This window comes from Neolamprologus brichardi, unplaced genomic scaffold (genome assembly GCF_056152115.1).
Source record: "Neolamprologus brichardi isolate AB-2024 unplaced genomic scaffold, ASM5615211v1 NODE_ptg000031l+_length_7269946_cov_1, whole genome shotgun sequence".
Lineage (NCBI taxonomy): Eukaryota > Metazoa > Chordata > Actinopteri > Cichliformes > Cichlidae > Neolamprologus > Neolamprologus brichardi.
Window position 1 is genome coordinate 326,747 of NW_028270136.1, and position 17,150 is coordinate 343,896.

At 41.4% G+C, this 17,150-nt stretch overlaps 1 protein-coding gene across 1 annotated transcript; it reads left to right on the forward strand.

Moving 5' to 3' along the window:
• The first annotated feature begins 12,849 nt into the window (after positions 1-12,849).
• LOC148094659 (uncharacterized) lies at positions 12,850-15,315 on the forward strand. The gene has a single exon (XM_087837284.1). It carries the CDS (start codon positions 12,850-12,852, stop codon positions 15,313-15,315), a length of 2,466 nt encoding a protein of 821 aa, XP_087693410.1.
• Positions 15,316-17,150: the final 1,835 nt, after the last annotated feature.

Below are 17,150 nucleotides of genomic sequence, written 5' to 3' on the forward strand. Positions count from 1 at the left end.
CTGGGACTCTCCACCATTTGACCTTAGAACTGAAGAAGCTTCTCGGATGAGAGGTGAAACGTCTTCAAGCAACTTAAAGAAGTCCAGACGCTTTTCTTTGCAAGCTCCTTTGAATTTTGCTATGATATTACACTTAAGATGCGATTTGATACTGGTAAGTTAAACAGATGTTAATGCAAGTTAGTGTGAGTGGATAGGGAAAGGGTGTAGGGGATTTTTATCTGGTGTGAAGTTAATACAGCCACGGAGTGATGTCGGAGTCGCGGTGAAGCTGTCCGTCCACGTACAGCCGGTCCACAGCAATGACAGTGCGGGAACCCTTCTGGATGAAGCCACGTCGGATTGGGAAGAGGACCCTGCATTGTTCCAGGATTTCTTTGGGGAACTGGTCGTTCACGCTGAAGTCCGTTCCTTTTAATTCTCTGCTGCGGCTTTTCACCTGTTCCTTTTGTTTGAAGTGGCCGAATTTGGCCACAATAGGACGTGGTCTCCCGGTCGCAGCCCGCATGGGGCCGATGCGATGCACCCTATCAAAGGCGATGTTCTTCACCGTGTCCTCCGGCAGCTTTAGGTGGGTTTTGATGAAGCTTTTTATTGTAGTCTCCGCGTCTTCTCCAGCGGCTTCTGGAATACCAGAAAATACGAGATTATCACGCATGCCACGAGATTGTAGATCAATAACTGTTTCTTTTATTTTTTTATTTTCTCTATTTGGCTGGGTAACATTGTCTGTGAGACATTTCACAGACTCCCTTAGCGTGGCATTTTCAGCAGCGAGCGTTTCCACCTGCTGCTGGCTGAACTCCAGGGATTCTCGCAAGGATTTAAATTCCTGGCAAAGAATCTCCACCAAGGACAGCCTTGCATCAAAACTGGACAATCATTGGTCGATTGACTCCAGTATGTCGACAATATCTTTGCCGGCTGGCGATGTTGTGCCGGGGGAATCTGCCGAGCGAAGTCTTTTCGACGACGGCGTGTCAGGTTTAGGGGAAGCTGCACTCTGGGCCTTCTTTATCACGAGATCCTGGAAGCACTGATCAATGTAATCTTGGAGAGCCTCTAAACTCTCCCCGTTGTTCTCCAGGGTGTTGGAGATGATTTAGACAAATGTTGCTAGTTATAAGACAATTGATAAGTGTATTTGGTAATACTGAAGCTTAAAGGAATTTGTTCAAATGTAAACTACCATTCGCTTTAATTTTCTGCCAAAATCTCCGGCATCTGACATCAGTTACAACATGAGTCGCTTACCTAGGTTTGAAAAACACTCTGCAAATCGCTATCTCTTTCTCTCATGACGGTCTGCGGACCTCGTGTCAACAATGGCAAACATATTTACTTTAAATACAAAAGAACAGGTAGAGGCACAAATCCAGCCTTAGGGATTTACAAACTAGTGCATTCCTAGTGCCGGTCTCTAGTCTGGATGAATGATGGCTTCCATCAGATACAAATACAAACATGTTGATCAATACAAATACAAACATGATGATCCATCTACTGTGGTGACCTCCTGGGAAATAGGGAGAGCCACTGAAGTGCTTTTCAACATTCAACATCATAGAATTGATCCAGTAATCCAGTATAATATGCTAGCTATATCTATCTATCTATCTATCTATCTATCTATCTATCTATCTATCTATCTATCTATCTATACATACATACATACATACATACATACACACACATACACACACACACACACACACACACACATATATATATATATATATATATATATATATATATATATATATATCTAAGGAGAAGATTTTCTGTATTTCCTTGCTAGGAGGAAAAACTTCTATTTGGAGAGCATGTCAACAATCATCAAACCACATTCTTTAGTTCAGTGAACTTCACTTATAGGCCATCAAAGCCTCATCTGAACATGGATGCACCACTTGCATAGGTTTGATACCCGTTGAATGAACTGTTAATCACACAAATTGCTGCAAAAATCATTTAAAATATAGTTTAATGTTAATTCATTGTTTCATGTTAATCCTGGGCCCCTCCTCTTGACGCATGGACACTCCCATGAGTCAACTCATCAAAACCAGATTCCTGTCTTAAAGAAAAAGGTTAGCTAGATCATGTTCCAGGCAACATCAGGGCATCTCCCCCTCTGGAGCAGCACCACTTCGGACCTATAATCCTACAATAAAAGATGTTAGTGTGTTTGCATATTAAGTTTGCTTAAAAACTGGCTCCGCCAGGAGCCTGCATACACACCATCATGGCCTGAAAAACAAGATCTGGAAGTGAAATCAAAATAACCTTCACATTTTCCCTAAAACACAGTGTAACAGCATCACCACTCATAACCTATAAACACAGTTTCTTCACACATAAACCCAGAAATCTGTAATGCTGTAGAAAAGAAATGTAAATGTTAGCGCTGCACAGATGTATACACTCTTTCTCACAGTAATCTCTGTGAGCAACACAAACCCATGAATAACACACCCCTGGTAGATTCACAGACACAGAAAGTGGCATTTAAAAGTTAAATCGGTATGCAACCTCAGATGTTGCTGTCATCTTTCTGCTCCTGTAAAAAGAAACACATAAATTCATCCACCCTTTTGGCCTGTCTAGGTGGAGGTTAACTTTGAGTCGTGGTCAAGTCTTGTCAGCTTTTACCAGTCAGTCAGTTTGTTTTTATTTCCATTTATTCATTCATTCATTCATTCATCCATTCTTTCTTTGCTGATAGTGGAAACTATCGGCGCATTTGATTTCCACCCTCAGCAAAATGACGTCATTTCAAAAGAAAAAAGAAGAATTTTAGATCGGATTACCTCGCTGAATCCTTTTTAGGCAGGGACTCTCATTTTCTAATTGTCCCAAATAAGTGGCTTTCTCCCGAGCCCATTTCAATGTGGAGAAACTCACTTGTGACAATTTTCTTGACGACGTATCGTATAGCGCTTCTAATCGTGCAGATCTGCTGAGACAGAGATTATCGAACAAAACTTTCAGTGCACTGTGAAAGTATCAAAATAAAAAGGCCTTGTTACGTCATGACACAAGCTCCTCATCTCAGGAGGGTAAATCATACCATTAGCATGGTTTAATTTAACAAGTGTCTGTTAAATTCACACTATTTTAACACTGATAAGAAATAACAAGCTAATTTTCATTGCATGGGTGTTTGTGTTATTAGGCAGGTTTAATGCATGTCTGTGGAGCTGCATATCCAGCAGAACATGTTCTTAAAGCTGCCTGTCCTACACATTTCTCTGCTATTATTTAATCATTTTGTAACTAATGTGCTATGAGTCCACTGATCTTTGCATCACACTAAGTGACTTGGATAAGATGGTAAACAGACTCACATGCTTAAGATGTTGTCTAATCTTTATGAGTTCTCTTGTATTTGGAAGTGTTAGTAGGGTTAATGCATGTTCTGCTTGTGTGTGTGTGTGATTTTGTATGTTTCTTTTTGCAGTGTTTCAGACTCCTTCACAATTTTCCCACTTAAGCAGTCAGTTTTGTTTTTCCCAGGTTTGCTAACCCAAATTTTGATTTCCCAGATTAAACAACAAAATTCCTATGTGTTCTCACCACTCCTCTCACTCTGTTGTCCTCTCCCACTTCAACAGTCCAATAGCAGGCAGTTCTCCTTCAGCTTTGTCCTGTGTTTCACTGTCTCTTCTTGCCATTTTCTCCAAAAGTGGCAAATGTCAAACTCCAACAGTCTCCTCAGTTCTCCTCAAATGTTCTTTTCACATGCACAGTGAAGTTGCAGCTTGTTGGAAACACAGTGCCATTCATCCAATCATTCAGGATGATGGGTTTGCTCTTCTTCTCTGATGCTGTTTGTCCACACTGCTGCTGCTTGCTGGGACTCTTTGCCCAGGACTTTGCTGCTGTCTCTTTATCTGCCATGTCATTGCTCTTTGGAGCTGCATTCCTTGTCTTCAGGAAGGAGTGAGAGCTCGCTTGTGAGTTTGAGAGACACATGGTGCTGTAAATACGTTAGCCATAAACTTGGCCTGAATGTTTTTAATGATGTTAAACTATAACTTTCTTCCGACCGCTGCATGTGGAAAATTGATTTAGGTCTGTTTGTCACCTGAAAGTGACAAACTAAAAAATGTTCATTATTATTATCACTGCTTAACCAACACACACATCTCTCTCTCTCTCTGTTTTTGTGTACTGTCCTTTCTTAAAAGCAGAAAATGAGATTGTAGTTGCTCTTGGCTGATCAACACAAAACCTTTTTCCTATGATTATTTTTCATCTACAATGTAAATTTTGTGTCTTTTCTACTCTTTTTTTGTTTTGTTTTTTTAATAGATTGTGACCTGCAGAATCACCGCTCTCACAATCAGAGGCAATTACTTTTACACAGCGCACAAAAACACTGTGACGTCAGACACATTAACACTCACTTTTTTCATCTGCGTAAATAAATCATTTGGCCAATGGCATGTGCTATCGTGATCCATAAATATGATCACAAGTTTATTTAACTATTTTTCAACCCTCCAAAACAAATAAACAAAAACATGATGCTATGAACACTCTACACACATGAGTCAAGATGCAGGAAAACTGCTCACGGAAACTCTGCACACTCCAGTTATCATAGTTATCATAGTTCTATTTCCCTCTCTTTGAAGAGTTCTCAGCCAGCTCCTGATCTGATAATGTGTAGCTTGCTCATCAGGTCAGAAAAAACCAAAACGTAACCTCACACAGTGGTTGCGTGCTTTGCCCCACAGTGGCAAAGACTTGCACTTTCATATTCAATTCAGCTTCTCCGTCATGTAGTTTTCAGCTGTTTCATACAGGGTTCAGCATATTAGTTGTTATTATAGGTTTGCTCTATATCTCAGCAAAGTCTCATCCAGGATGACAAGTTTTCAAGCAGGTCAAGTGCCTCTATGCACTTAATTAGTTAAAATATTTACCTATTTTACTTCCTATGTCATTGTACTGAATTTGAGCAACCCTAAGCTTAATGCAGATTACTTTCAACAATTATCCACCTCACATCATAATTGACTGAGGTGCCTCTTCATATTAATATTATTTCATCATTAACACCAGTTTGCAGGTTATTATCCTTGCTATTATTAGTATGAATACATTAAAGATAAGTTGTAATTTAATTTTGCCGTTCGTTTATTTTTCATTATTCAGTCGGGTCTGTTTCCAACCCTTTTTAAACTACTTTAAACTACTTTGATCTCCATGTATAAACACTAATTTGTCCGGCGCCTGGACATTTTTTCTCTAGCCACTGCTCGTCAGCAGTGAGTTTGGTGGGCTGATTAAATAAAAAGACAGTAACAAAGGAAGTAGTTCAGCAACTTAATGTGCTGTCAAAAAAAATTAACTTACTTCCGACACACAAACATTTATACACAGTCGCGCAGATCCTTACGGCAGATCACTCCTAAACCCTTACGGCGGGTGAGACCTTTAACGTGTTTTACTTTACAATCCTTTCGGCGGATTAGTCCTATGAGCTCTTACAGTGGGTCAACCTTATTACACGTATTTTTAGAAATCCGTACAGTGGATTAGACTGTCAACCCTTTCATTTTACGCGAGTGTGATTGAGTGGATTCTTTACCTTCCAAGATCTCTCCGTCTATGTTTGAGGTCTTACACTGGATCCCAGCATCGTGGACCGCTTAACCGGCCTGGACCCGAATTTTTTTTTTACGCTCCAGGACTTTCGCTCCTTCCTTGAGGAGGCTGTCGACAGTCTGCGGTACGGCCCCCCGACGGCGATAGGATACAGGTAGATCTCTGGTTTGGAGTCACAACAATCGAGTTGCTTTTTCCAAATCCGGCTCGAAGGACCAAGAAATGTAAGGAGAAAAACCTCAGGAAAGCAAAGAATCACGGGCCCAGAGTTAATTCATGTACATGGGCGAATCCTATGCAGGAAAGCGCGCCAGGCATTCACTCAGAGTTTATTATATACTGTCCTCTCACGTAACACTCATGGGTGGAGTACAAGTTAGGAAAAAACAACTTCTTATCTGCTGCTTGCATACGAGGCTGCACAGGATGCAAGCTTGCAAGACGAAGAGGAACAAGTTGATTAACGATCTTGTAGTGGGTTAAAACAATACATGTGGGTGTTTGTCTAAACTTGAGCAACTTCCTCATGTGATCACTTTGCTCCAGCTAAAGAATTTGCTGACACGCTATGTACAGGCATTACTGTGCAATTCAAATAAAGCTAAACAATAAAGGTAATAAGGTAAAATCTTTTGACAATATATATGTTGTGTGTGTTTCAGTGACAGCCAACTGGCTGAAGTACAGGCTGATAATGTACTAATACAGCTGAATAACTTGGAACTTGGAATAACTTGGAAGTCTGGGGCTTGGAACAATGAATTATCCCAATCTGTGTAATTGATCAAACACTCAGACACGGTTTTCTTCACTAGATCCATATTTGAGGAACAATGCACATGTTGCATTTAATATGCATGTGCCAAACATATGTAACTATGCTGTTCTTGTTGCTAAAATGTCTTGAAAATTTACAGAAAATGTGTATGTTGTCCTCTAGTACACACACATAACAAATCGATTCACAACTTAGCCCAGGTTCTGAAACATACTTTGTATGAAATGTTCTCAAGGTGTTATTGTTGCTTTTTTATGTGGTGTGGACCTGTGCCAGGGATCTTTTGACAGTGATAAATTAAATGTAAATTTGACAAAATTATTTCTTAAAAAGAGTCCTATAATCTGTCTTGCATTTGCAGAATACATGAGCTAGCCTCCCTCCCTCTCCACATCTTCTGGAGCTTCTCTCTCAGCTCTTGATATTTCTCAAGCTTCTATACTCTAAGATACTATGTCCAGTTCGTTAGTCATCACCAGTTTGTCTGTCTATATCTGAAAGCTTAGCTCGGTCATGCTTAATCACCCGGGGGGCCGTATCGCATTACCTTGGGACTTCCAGGCCATACTCGACACAGATGTTCCTGTATACTATGCCAGCCACTTGGTTATGTTGTTCCATGTATGTTGTGCCTGCTAGCATCTTGCATCCTGCTGTTATGTGCTGGATTGTCTCGGGGCATCTTTGCACAGCCTGCACCTCTTGTGCTCAGAACTCAGAGCTCCTGTGCTGCCATGATTATTGCTGCCTGAGGTATTCACTAAGCACACGGTCAGTTATGGACATCTTCCTGATGTACTCAAGGATGTTTGTAGCCTCATCCTGGAAGCAGACCAGACTTAAAATGTGGGAAAGTCTTTCTGCCGTGACCAATTGGTGGTGAGGGAGGTGGTGTGTAAATACATACTGAGTAAAAGAGGTGAGAAAAGAAAAATGCTTATTGCATCATGTGAAGCCCTCTTGCAGGCTAAGCTAGCATAACTAAATGTTTTTACAGTATATGGACATCATTGTATTTCTCATTGTCATTGATCATACAGCCATTCAGTCACTCACTCTTACTCACTTTATAATCACATATTACTCACATATATTCAGATAGTGACTGACTACAGTGGCAAGTGTTGTACTACATGGTTGATGCGGGCCTCATCAGAAACACATGTTATGCAGAAAAAAACGAAGAACGTCCTGTGCAGATATATTATTGAGTGCATATTTCCCATGCAAGGATAAATAGCATCATTTGTGACCACGCATGACAATGAGATTTTCTTATTGTCTTTGATTTCAGCTTCATCACCAGACTTTTTACAGATGTCATGCTTTGCAGAGTTTGCATGTGGACACTGCCAAACTCTTTTCCAAAGGGTTGGTATTTTTGATCAAATGATCAAAGTACACAATTGTATCTGTATAACATATGGCTATTGGACTTGTTTTTATAATGACATTCAAATAGTTTAACATACATAGTTTTGTTGCCCACAGTACCCAGAATAAAAAAAATGAGTTTGCTGTTGCAGTTTTACTTATACCTATGTACTTATACTAAGTAAGTGTGTCATGTCTTTCAACTCTTTATTTACCTAAACTATGGAACTATCTTTCATTTATTAAAATCAGCAGTAACACATGTTCTAAGGTAACTTTCACTATAAATTACTACCAATCACAATGAAAGTCTTTAGAATTCAAGTCTGAAGGCATTTGGAAACTACCAACAAATTACTGTAATAGGATTTTTTCAAATACTTGGGCAATTATGACAACTGATTATTTTAATCTTGATCAGGTGATCCTAAAAACCTTGTTTATTTATGCTATAAAGGACCTAGGGTGGTGGCAGCTTCCCATGATGCACTGATTCTTCTTCACTCACTTTTTTTACTTACTATGTATTTATACACCACTTTGCATTTAATCATTAGTTATTATTACCATATGGTTCAATTGCAGTGTGTATTTTTTGTATTGTCTTCCTCCTCTCACCCAAAACAAGTTGTGATGGATCACTACCTCTTCTTAACCTGGTTTTGCTGGATAAGTCATATGCTGGATAAGTGACAAGGGACAGTGAGGACACTGCACACTGATAAGCTAGGGACTTGTGAAATAACATGCTAAAATATATCATCCTTCTTGACTCAAAAACCTTGATTGTATTTCATGCCTGCCAATCTGCTCTGAGTGACAAAAATGTAGTCAAATTGTGGGCTGGAGTCACCCATCCAAGCACTGAAATCATCTTATCTCTTGAGGCAGAGAAAGCTTTTGACCAAGTGGGAAGTTTTATTTGCTACACTCCATAAGTTTGGCTTTGGGGTTGGTTTAATTTCATGGATAAAGTTACTTTATTCCAACCAGGTGGCAGTTGGTGGAGGCACATGCCAGGGATGCCCGTTGTCCCCACTCCTCTTTGCAGTTGTTATAGAGCCTCTGGCCAAATATCTTTCTTTCAAATATCTCGGAGTGGAAGTGACACGTAAATTGCAAACACTTTAACAAAAATGTAAATCCGATTTTGACAGATGGAAAGACCTTCCTTTGTCTGTTGCTGGAAGCCTCAATATAATTAAAATGGTCGTGTCTTGATGCATGCTCAGTCATCCAGGTAAGTAAATCCCAAAAGGTTGATTCTGTTCATCTGGATATAGTGTTTCATTTGGAGAAACATTTCATCACTCATCCAAGTGACTTCTTCAGACTTATAAACAGTACATTATAAACAGTACATTTGCACAATAACTGAAACTAGCTCACTGAATGAACAATGGGCTGTGAGGTGTTGGGTGAAAAGGGGTGTTTTACTTCATTTTTAGCAGAATCATCATCATTATATCAGAATCATTTAATAATCATTGCATTAAACATTGATTGAAGCTATTGACATTACATTTAACCTTTGTATTACAGTGATTGTTATAACCTGGTGTTAATCTTTTATTTACAGGTGTCAGAATAATTATATGATCTCTCTTTGCAGGTGTAAACATGATCACCTTATACATATGGCAGTTTGTTGCTTATTATAGAGTTGTGCCCGAGTTAATAAAGGTCAAAAACTTCAGTCAGCGTTATGACTGGCTGATCCATGGTGTGGGATGACTTTGGGCCCAGGAGGTTGCACGCGCTTACATAACACTGATATTATGTGATTCTTTGTGATTTTTTATTCAGTTATATCTTTTTATTAAGTTTTTAAGTAGTGGTAGTTCATTAAACCAATCTTCATTTAATATGGTATCCCTGACTCAGTGTATTATATACAGGTCAACTTGATAATTTGGAAAACCTTGCAGCTGTAATGTTGTGTCTCCGTAGGGGACAGTTTGCTCCAAGGAGAGGCGCTGGAGCCAGTGTCTGTCCTCGAGACGAAGAGAATGTTTTTCTTGATGTGTCTAAAGTTGTCAATATTGACTGTATTGTACTATCTGTACGCATGAGGGGGCGTTCTAATACCCTGATTTTCATAAAACAATGAGTGTGTGGAGTTTGTATTGAGATCTGATGCTGTCTGATGTATGGTGTCCATCTCCCACGCGTGTGTTCATTAAATCATCGTTTGACTTGACCCGGCCGGACCAGTGTGGTTATTTTGGGTTTTCCTCCTGTATCCCTCCTCAATATTTGAATCCGTAACAGTTTTGGGGGCTCGTCCTGTGGTATTGAGGAGGAAGGTTTGGAGGTTTGGACGGTCCGAGGTGGTCGAACGGGCAGGCACGAGCCAGTGGTCTGACGTGAGTGGGCAGGCCAGCACATCTAAAGGTAAGGCACAACCTGTTGAATGTAAATCCAAACTGTGCCAAATTGGATTGTATAAATTAAAAGTCTACTCACTGAAATTACTGGTGAAGGCCTGTTTTGATTTTGATGAAAAATCTCATGAGTGTTGAAATTTGAAGTAACGTTACAAGTAAAAATACTGAGTTAGAGTCTCAGGTAAAGGTAAAAATACTGAGTTAGAGTCTCAGGTAAAGGTAAAAATACTGAGTTAGAGTCTCAGGTAAAGGTAATAATACTGAGTTAGAGTCTCAGGTAGTTGGATAGGGAATTGGTCATTTTGTGAGTTAGAGTCTCCATTGGTCTAAAGATTGCATCTGTGTTGGTCATGTTGCGAGTTAGAGTCTCCATTGTCCATAACGTTGCATCTGCCTCAGTCATACTCTTGTTTTTGGGTGTTGTCTGTTGTTTAAAAGTATTATAAATTTTGTTAGAACGGTGGTTAGAGTCCACTAAGAGGCGCATAGCCCGGAGGTTACGCTCCCTCCTGGCCGCGGATGCGCGACCTTGACCTGTCGGCGAACAGGGTTAGTTCAGTTGGCTTGACTGTGGGGTACAGGGCATCCTGGAACAAGCTAGGAGTTAGAGTCTCCTTATCTGCGCTTTTTTGGACACTTTAAATTGACTTAGGGACTTTAGAGATGAGGCCAGATACAGTTAGAGTCTGATACTGGTTAATTGATTACAAAAAAGTTGGACTTTCTTCGGTTGGACCCGTTATCTTAAATTTGTCAAAATTGTGTAGGCGCTAAAACTTTCAGGCCTGAGAGTGAGTGTAAATATAAGACGTCTGTGTAAAATAAAATAGAGAGTTGAGTGTGAAACGAGGCTGTGTGTGACGATAGCGTGCTGCAGCGCTGCGTGCCTGATTGGATTGTGTGTGTGAACATGCAAATGACGTGGCTGCTGTGAGGTACACAGAGGACGTTCATTTTTGTTTAGAGTGTGATTGACTGTTATAATTATGCTTTGCAAGTATTGTTATAGCCCTGTAAATAACATGCTGGTTTTGTGTATTATGATTATATAAATGAGTTTTGAATATTGCTGTGAATATATGATTAATGACTGCGGTTGGCATATTTCTCTTGTGTTGCATGGCTGAAAAGTGGAAAGTTTAAAATGCTTTTGATTCAAGCAAGATATATATGAAGTTATAAGACTGTGAGCGTCTTTTTCTTTCAGTGTGAGACTATAGACAAGTATGCTTGATTAACCCAGTTGCTTTCTTGTGATAATATAAGATATAATACATATAACTCTGAGTTATTGTGGTGTATGCGGAGGTGAGTGTTTACAATTTGGATCAAATTGTAGTGAATTAATTTGAGACAAAATTTAAGTGTATTTAGAAAACCACACATTTATTCCCCTAGAAGAATCTTAATCAATAATACATTTAGATAAAATTGTTAAAAGGTTATGAGCTGTCTTGATACAGAGAAAGTGGAGTTTGTCACCCTAAAAAGGATGGAATGATGCTCTACCTCTGTGTTCAAGTCTAGACATAAGGTTAAGTATATATGAGCCACTAATAAGCGTGACATAATCCATAAGGAATAAATAAATAAAAATATATTTGTTGAATAACTTTAACAGAAGTGAATCTATGAGCACGCAATAAAGTGGACTTGTGAAAAGTAAGAAATTCATTTACATTCACACACATATTTGAAAGAAGAAAAAACCCACTCAATATTGATAAATTCCTGTTCAGATAAAGTTATAAAAAAAAAACAAAAAACCTAATAATGTTGCGATCAGCATCCTGTCACATTGAAGTTACAGGGGTAGAGGGGCTTCTGGAGGTGAATTGTGACTGTTCTGCACAGACAGAAGAGGGAGATGCCCCTTATGAGGTGTCAGTAAGTTCAGAAATAGATCTGGACGACTTAGATCTATATATTAGTCGGTGTTTACTTTTATTTAAAGGGGTGATTGAACTAGCCATACAGGCGGATGACCCCGAGTATGAAGTCACAGAGGCGGCTATGTTTGTTTTCTCCATGGTACAAGCGGTAATAACCGGTACTGAATTTGATATGCTTTCTTAAAATTTGTGGAGTTAGTGGTGGAGAAGTCCCGAAGTGAGAAATTATTTAAAAGGAGATAATTGGCTTTTTGAAATTGTGTGGCTGACATGAGTGGTTTGTGACTGTATGTTTGAAATGGTTAATGGTGTCTGGAGTAAATGAGACTAAGTGGAGTTTGATTGTTCAGTGTTGAAGTAAAATAAGTAAAATGGTGAACTATTGAGGAGTTTGGGTTTGACTGGTTCATCACTCTCCCACCGGTTAAAATAGAATGGTGTTTATTTATCATTATGTGATGCGAGAGCGCCTTGACGCAGGTTTTGTGGCGACTTGGTGTGGTGAGAAGGTGTTAAACTGTGTGGCTGTAGCGTGCATAAAGTACAGCACACAATGTATTTGGTTTTATTAAATTAAATGGGAGAGTGAAACATTGTGATTGAGTGTGAACATTAATAAAACCACGGTCAACTCTCTGACGCACTGGGTTAATTGTGTGTCACCGAGCAGGTCTGGAGGAGACTGTGACCGTTGGAGTGGTGAGATTAATTCTGAGAACTCTCAAGGAGACGTAGTGGGGTGACCCAGGAGGAGGAGTCGAGTAACATCATTGAGAGGGAGGTAAGCCTGTGTTTCAGGAAGATGGCAAACAGCTCCAGTGCGACATCTAGTGGGTCTAGGGCATTTAGGCCTATGGAGGAGCAACTGCAACAGCTAAAAAAAGCCATTCGCTTGGCTTTCCCTGGATCATTAAAAATAGCGGAGAAAGAATGCGAAATGATGGCTGTGGAGGTAAGGAAAATTATTGCCTCCCAACAGAGAGGGCTGGAGGAGAAGATAGCCCTAAACATTGTGTTTAAAACGGAAGGAGAGAGATGCGAACAGAAACTGGAACAACTGGAAAAGGAAACAGAGGGACGTTCAGTTAACCGGAAAGCCAAAAAAGAAATCAAGAATTTAAAGGAGACCCATGCAAAGTGCTGTAAATGGCTGTTCCTGTGGAATGGAGCATCATCTTGGATGATGGAGGATGTCATGGAGGAAACAGGAGACATGGAAAATGTCATGGAGTCATTGAAACAGCTGAAGGAGGAAAATAAAAAGATAAAGAGCCAAATGAAGGATTTAATGTCGAACCCAGAAGATGCTAACAGACCTCACACACCAAAATTATATACTTGGGCCGCAGTATCACCTAGTGCCCCACCACATTCATACATCATGCCTGTGATGACTCTTGGTGGGGGACAAGTTCATGGTCCAGATGGACAAACTGGAGTGGTTCTTGGAGGAATAGCGGACGTTGAATATACCAGCCCACCTACAGTTCGTCCCAAAGAAAGGTCAATGACAGTTAAATGTCAGCCCCAAAGTGGGGGAGGGAGAAAGGTAGTCTCAGCTGCAGATGAAGGCTTAACCTCGCCTCCCCGCCCACTAAGTAAAGAAAAAATGTCAGACTCAGAAGTAATAATGGAGGAACAGCCAAGTTACAGTGGACAGACTGAACAGACCCTTAAAATGGAGGATACAATGTCAACGGAGGATGGAAGTGAACGGTCAACCTTTCAGGAGTTGCCAACACCAGCAAGAGAAGGGCAGACCCAAACCAGTAGGTCGGAGAAACCTGACACAACGGCTAAGGACAGAAACTGGAGAGGAGAAGTCTATGGCCGGATGCATGAAAATCCAAATGCATTAATGGAAGTAATAAAAACACTAAAAGACGTCAAGAAAAAACTGACTGAAGCTAAGCCAGAGAAGGAGAGTGAAGATGGTGCGACTTCATCAGAAGAGGAGAGTGATGAGGAAAAAGACAGAGTAGTTGAGTCAGACTCAAATGTAGGCAGAAATTTGAGACCGAGACGTGGAGGAATAGAAGCGAGAAGGCCCATGTTTCAAAGTTCAAGAGGAAAAGAACATGTGGTTCACTATAAAAAAGTGTCCTTAGAGCCAGGAGCTGCTGGCCCTAGTTATAATCTCCCTTTAATAGCAGGTTCAAAAAATGAACCACTGTACCGCCCATATAAAATAAGAGATTTGGAAGCATTGGTTAAACAACTTCCACCTATAACTGAGGGAGGAGCAAGTTGGTTAAGAACATTAAGTAGATTGACCGAAGGCCAGGAACTTGCCATTGGCGATTTCCGTACTATCGCTGGCCACTGTATGCTCGGTGGTGGGCTAGCTGATGTAGAGGCTATAGCCCACACAACTCGGTATGCAAATGATCTGCCATACCATGAAGTGCAATGTGCCTTATCTGACACAGTTCGTGAGAAGTACCCAACCCCTAATATTGGAGCTATACCTAAAATAAATTGGGACCCCCAACATACACCTAGGGAGTTTTTAGCAAAAGCCAAAGAGCAGTGGTTGTCAGAAACAGGTATCCATCCAGGTAATGAAGGTGAGCATCGTGCGTGGTTCCGTTCTGCGGTGCTGGCAGGGCTGCCCAACCAAGTAAAAGCTGACTTAGAGAAAAATCCAGATTTTGCTGTAGCAGACTCTGTGCAGTGGGAAAGACATGTAACACATCGGTTACAGCAGGAACAAGATACCGCGAACAGACAAAAAAAAGAGTTGGAGGAGGCACAGGCGTCCTTGGTTAAGTTACAGCTGACAGAGGCGAGAAATAAAGTTGGAGAGAAAAAGAAGGAGGAAAAGGAGAACGCAAAGAAAATAATGATAGCTGGGCCCCGGCCTGGTCCCGTGCCTGAATGGCCAGAGGGAGACCCGGGTCTGTGCTCTGATGACAGGTGGCCCGTCAATGCACCAAGGCAGCGTCAACCCATAGGGAATTGGGGGACCGGTGGTCCGCAAAGAGGGCGTGGTGGATCAGTGAGGGGAGTGCAAAGAGCTCGTGGAACAGGGAATCCCACTAACATGCCTTGGAATGCCTGTTGGAGATGTGGAGCAGAGGGACACTGGAGTAGAGAGTGTCCAGAATCTTTTCAAAGCTATCCAAGGAGAGGCTATCGACCCCAGGCACGTGGACCTCAAAGAGGAGGAAATGGATACAGGGGAGCATATCAAGCCCCAAACCCAAGTGCAGCACCAGTCGCTCAGTACCCAGTGGCTGACTGGGGCTGGGAACAGGAGCAGTACTGAAGGAGCCCGGAGAGACCAAACAGCATGGGGATGGCAGACCCTATGCTGTCAATGACCGTGGAAGGGACAGAATTGCCCTTTCTAGTGGACACTGGAGCAACATATTCCACATTGAGAGCAACACCAGACTGTGCCACACTTTCCTATCACACAGTTAATGTGGTGGGTTTTTCCGGGGTCCCAATGACTCTGCCATTGACCGATCCAGCCGTGACAAAGCTGGGAAAGCAGACTGTGAAACACCAATATGTGGTGTCACCTCAAGTGCCAGTGAATCTCATGGGCAGGGACCTGCTCGTGAAGCTGGGAGCTACTATCATGTGCTCTGCAGATGGACTGTCTGTTACTCTGCCAGGAGGACAGCATTTCCCGTGCCTGGGAACAAACTCAAAGACTCAGTATCTGCTTCAGAACTGTGAACAACCCAAAGCCGACATTTACTGGGGAAGGCTGCTGGAGGAAGGCATTCTAAGTCAATTCCAACTGTGGAGACCCTGGATAATGAGCTTGGCAGTTTACTCCCCACCACGAGATCCATACCACGTCACTCTTTTTTATGACAGGGAAAATGATGACACCTATCGTGAACTATTCCAGTCTGATCTTGAGGGTCAGAGCTGGAATGTGCAAACAAATAACATTTACATTGGGCCAGAAGGTGTAGCCGCGGCTGTAAAATTAACTGATGAACAACTGCCTTGGTATAATGTGGGAGAAAATTCGGCCCCTCACATTACATTGGCGGTCCACGAAGGTCATGAAGCATGTGATCTGGGACCAATGGTCAGGCGGGCGCTGGACGACGCAGGGTGGCAAAGCACCCAAATTCCAAATTTATGTTATGCACCAAATTCTAAAATCTATCGTATAACTTGTATGTCTAATGATGTAGTGACCCTTGAACATCAAGAAATTTCAGAAACACATGGAAGAGAGAGAGCAGATCATCCTGATGCAGTTGCTGAACTGTCAAAACTGCCTGACAGTTTGTGGTCCAAAGGGCCCGCAGATGTTGGCCTGGCCACCTGTTCGCCTATCCTGTTCCACCTGAAATCAAACACACCAATCAACAGACCGCAGTATAAACATAAACCTGAAGCAGAAGAGGGAATTGCAGAAACAATTGAAGGGCTGTTAAATGTCGGAGTGTTAGAGCCATCTTACTCACATTGGAACACACCAATTCTACCGGTGGAGAAATCTGGAACAGGAAAGTATCGCATGGCACATGATTTGCGTGCCATTAATGCCATATTGCACACTAACACTGTACCTGTTCCAAACCCTTACACTGCACTATCAGATATTAAGTGTGACCAAAAGTGGTTCACTTGTATTGACCTAGCAAATGCATTCTTTTGTCTTCCACTGCATGAGTCACTCAGAGACATTTTCTCATTCACATACAGAGGCAAAAAATTCAGATACACACGTCTACCACAAGGTTTTGCACTTTCTCCTGGCATTTTCAATCAGGTGCTCAAAGAGGCCCTGTCAACATGTAATTTGCCAGATGGATGTACATTGATTCAATATGTCGATGATCTTCTCATTGCAGCCCCGTCAGCAGCGGATTGTGCGGCAGCCTCGCTTGTCGTGTTGAATAGATTGGCGGAGTGTGGCTTCAAAGTGAGTAAAGAAAAGTTGCAATTGGTTCGACCTGAGGTAACATTTTTGGGTCGGGTAATCGCACACAAATCAGTGGGTTTAATGAACACACAGAGACCAAATTCTGACACACCCAAAACCGCGAACAGTGAGAGAAATGCTTTCTTTCCTTGGTTTGACAGGTTACAGCAGAAAGTTCATTCCTTACTATGTAGGTAAAACTGCCC